Genomic DNA, 3,515 nt, shown 5'->3' with positions numbered 1-3,515 from the left:
CCCGCCGGCGGGGCGGGGCGGGGCCGCGGCCGTGGCGGGGCCCCGCCCCTCGCGCGGCGCTGTGGTAACGGCCGCCGGCCGGGAGAGCGGCCGGACGTGTCGGTGCCGCCACCCCGCCCGCCTTCCCTGGCCAGTGACAGGGAGGAGGAAGGCCCGTCCTCCGGGGGCGGCTCGCGGGAAATAAACTACCGGGCTCGGGCTGTGAGAATTAAAGTGTCTCTTCCGCTGTTAACAGGTGCGTGCGCAACTGTGCGGACGGAGCAGACGGAGGGACAGAGCTGGCTGAGATGGAAATCAAAAAAACCAAACACCGCCCGCACCCCCTCACCAAGAAAACAGGTGATCTTACAGTAAGCAGTTTCCCCAGTGTAGGTCTTCACACAGCCACCACTGCGAAGGCACAGCAAAGTGAATGAGTAGGAATGAGGGGTCGCGGCCAGGTGCTTTAGGTTGGGTGTCTACCAAAAAAGTGTTCATCAAGCCATTCTGCGTTTGTGTTCTCTCTTGGAGAGGGTTGTTTTTGCCACATAAATACTGTGATAGCAAAAGCAGTAAATCCCTGAGAGATGAGAGGATAGGGGATCTCTTTTTTYTTTTCTTTTTTCACTAGTGGCAGTGCCAAATTCTGACAATATAAGCTGTCTGTGAGATTACGCTTTTTTGTAGCCTACAGTCTATATTAAGAATATACTGCAGTCCGTAGTCCCAGCCAGAACCAGGAAGGACATCTAAGCACTGACTGAATGTTCAGTTTTGCCTGACGCATTTTCCAGTGAGGTTAGACATACTGGTAAATACTGAAAGAACMGTTCATTGGGCCATTTATGTCAGGGTCACTACTGTGCTGGATCAGTATTTTTGTTACACTGCCATAATACATATCTGCAGTTACGGTTCTTCCCTAGAGAATGGACAGTTCACACATTTGCAGATCAGCGCTGTACATAGTATTTTACTTGGGCAACCTCCTTATCATAGAATTAGGAGGATACTTTTTCTAATATTTAGTGGGGTTATCAATCACAACAAAAAGATAAGTAATTTATTACTCCATTTGCTATCTCAACTGGTCATCTTAGTTCTTGTGCTTGTTCAGGTGGTTTCAGAACACTGAAAAACATAACTTATATGGAATCACTAGATTTCCACTAATGAAGTTAAATTCTCTCAGCCTACCTCATGTACATTCCTACATCTGATGCCTCTTCCAAATCCCTATTTTGTGCTGTTCCAACTCCTATCTATTATTTTAACTTTAGGGTATAAAACTTTATGATGTTAAAAAAAAGTAAAATTATAACTTTCTGGACTCTTATGATTTGAAAAATGAATGCCAAGAAAAGATTATGAAGGTTAACAACTGAGTCTCTGGGCTTGTACTCAAGCAGAATTATCTTTAAATATCTCTGAGCTTTTGCTTTATGCCTGAATGCTACATACAGAAGCTAGATATGTTATGGCTTGTTCAACTTTTGAGAGATACTGTCTTGTGTTAAAAAGTTTTAATTCAGTTGTTTTCAGCTATACAGTCAAAGCAGCAGATGTGCTTTCAAGGAAACAAATAGCTTTTTTACTTAATAAATACAGTATAGATTGCAACTAGTTCTGCACATGCCAGTGTTGGGGGGGGGGAAAAAAGAACTAGCCAGAAGATAAAATGAAGTCAATCAGTATAAAGMATAGTGGTTAAATTACAAAGCAAACTTTTATTAGTAGTTTCATATCATATGTGCAAATCTTAAACTTTTGTGCTAGAAAAATCAGTATTAAAGATTTCCCATACACTTGAAATCCTATTTTTTGTTTCTGTAGGGTAACCCATGAGTGGAGATTTACATGCAGCTTGCAGAAGAGCTATTTGCTGTCCTCAGCCAAAGCTGTTATTTACTTGGGAGCTTGGGAGAAGCCTGTATTTCAGGCTCTAATTCTTTCTGCAGTCTTTCTGCACAGCAGTAAGAAGAAACTGCAAGGTCCTTTCCAGAGGCATATATGGAGCGGATAGGACTGATGGGATTTTCTAACATTTTAGGGTGGAAGTTGAAAGGCCATCTAGTCCAGCACTCTATTTCTGGAAACAAAGTGGAAAATTTGTCAGAGAATTTTTTCTGACTACCAAAGCCAAAAAGAGAAGGTTTTCCTGGGAACGTTGGCAGAACTGGCAGCTGTCATCAGGCCTTAGCCTTGTTTTGTGTGGGCTTCCACTATTCAAGCTACTTGGGAGATTTTTTCACATGAATTTTGTCACATGGCTACCAGCTTGCTGTGATGCCCATTTAAAGGTATCCTATGAGCAAAATCACTCCGTGGATCTGTGTCACACATATAAAAGAGATTGTGTTCTGCACCTATTAATTTCTCTCAATATTTGTGGTGTTTTCCATGAAACTACTTTCTCTCTTCTTCCTTGTTTTTGCACAATCAAAAGAAACAAAACATAAACAGTTCTACTACTTCCTGTAATGTAAGACTAAGGTCAGACCATTTAATGCTCATTAAATGGTCAGGTAAAAACGGGAATGGAAAAAAGGACAAATACTGATGCACTGTAAGAGGTATGACTGTATAAATTTGCTTTATGACAAACAAATGTCTAGAAATGTTTTAGAACAAAAGCACCTTTGTTGACTGCACTGGCGTATAAAAAAAACCTGYGTGATAAAAATCCTATCCGACTGTAGCATGTCATTCCTGATCTGTTCATGGTGTTGAACCATTTAAAATTCACTGCAGGAGAAAAAATCCCTTCTGAGAAGGTAAAGTTTGCTCACATTAACTTTTGTGAAATGTTATGCCCCATGTGAAATGAAGACAAGGTCCTCCTTCAATAATTCARAACAATTCAAATAAGCTCCCTTGCCCCCAGTGTTGTGGTATGTGTATAATGCAGTCAAGCCCTCCAGTCTGACTTTTCACACGTGGGCCTGCTGTGAACAGGGGGCCTTTTTCAGTTTTCACAAGCATCCTAAGACAGGAAGCCTCCATTTGTACATATAACCAGTCAAAAACTGTTTCACAGTTTTTGGTAGTTAGGATTTTATCATGAATTTACAGTTGCTGATGCAATATTCAGAGATGAGAACAATCCATCAATAAAAATGGCTTGCTACCTCCCATTGTTAAGATGGAGCAATTTCTTGGTGAAATGCGTAACTACACTGTAACTTTTTGTCACCACACACGGCAAATGCTAAATTCTTATTGGAGCTTGGAAAAAAAAAAGAAACAACAAAATTTGGAGGAAAAGCCTATAAAGCGTTGTTAAACCCAGAATATTACACCCCGCTGGAAAGCCCCTGAGCCGACAGCGAGGGCAGCGGGCAGCAGAAGCCGGTGGCGACGCTGTCCCCCGGCGGCGGCAGCGGCGGGCACGGCTGTTTGGCCGCGTCCCGCTTACGGCGCAGGAGCGGGGCAGCGCTCCAGGCAGGCGGCAGGCGCCCGGGGGCCGTGTGCTGCGCGGGCAGCGGCCCCCCGGGAGCGGCGGCAGGCGCCCGGCGGAGGTGAGCGCGGCGGCCGGG

At 43.9% G+C, this 3,515-nt stretch overlaps 1 protein-coding gene across 1 annotated transcript in view; it reads left to right on the top strand.

Moving 5' to 3' along the window:
- The first annotated feature begins 3,121 nt into the window (after positions 1–3,121).
- FIP1L1 (factor interacting with PAPOLA and CPSF1) overlaps positions 3,122–3,515 on the top strand; it is a 44,142-nt gene continuing 43,748 nt past the window's right edge. Inside the window, exons 1-2 of the mRNA XM_085322828.1 lie at positions 3,122–3,157; positions 3,269–3,497. Coding sequence (XP_085178954.1) covers positions 3,122–3,157; positions 3,269–3,497 — 265 coding nt within the window. The remainder of the gene's footprint in view (positions 3,158–3,268; positions 3,498–3,515) is intronic.

Source organism: Rhea americana, unplaced genomic scaffold (genome assembly GCF_003343005.1).
Source record: "Rhea americana isolate MKP2758 unplaced genomic scaffold, rheAme1 scaffold_8, whole genome shotgun sequence".
Lineage (NCBI taxonomy): Eukaryota > Metazoa > Chordata > Aves > Rheiformes > Rheidae > Rhea > Rhea americana.
The sequence above is the reverse complement of the archived record's forward strand: the minus strand, read 5'-3'. Positions and strand labels throughout refer to the sequence as shown.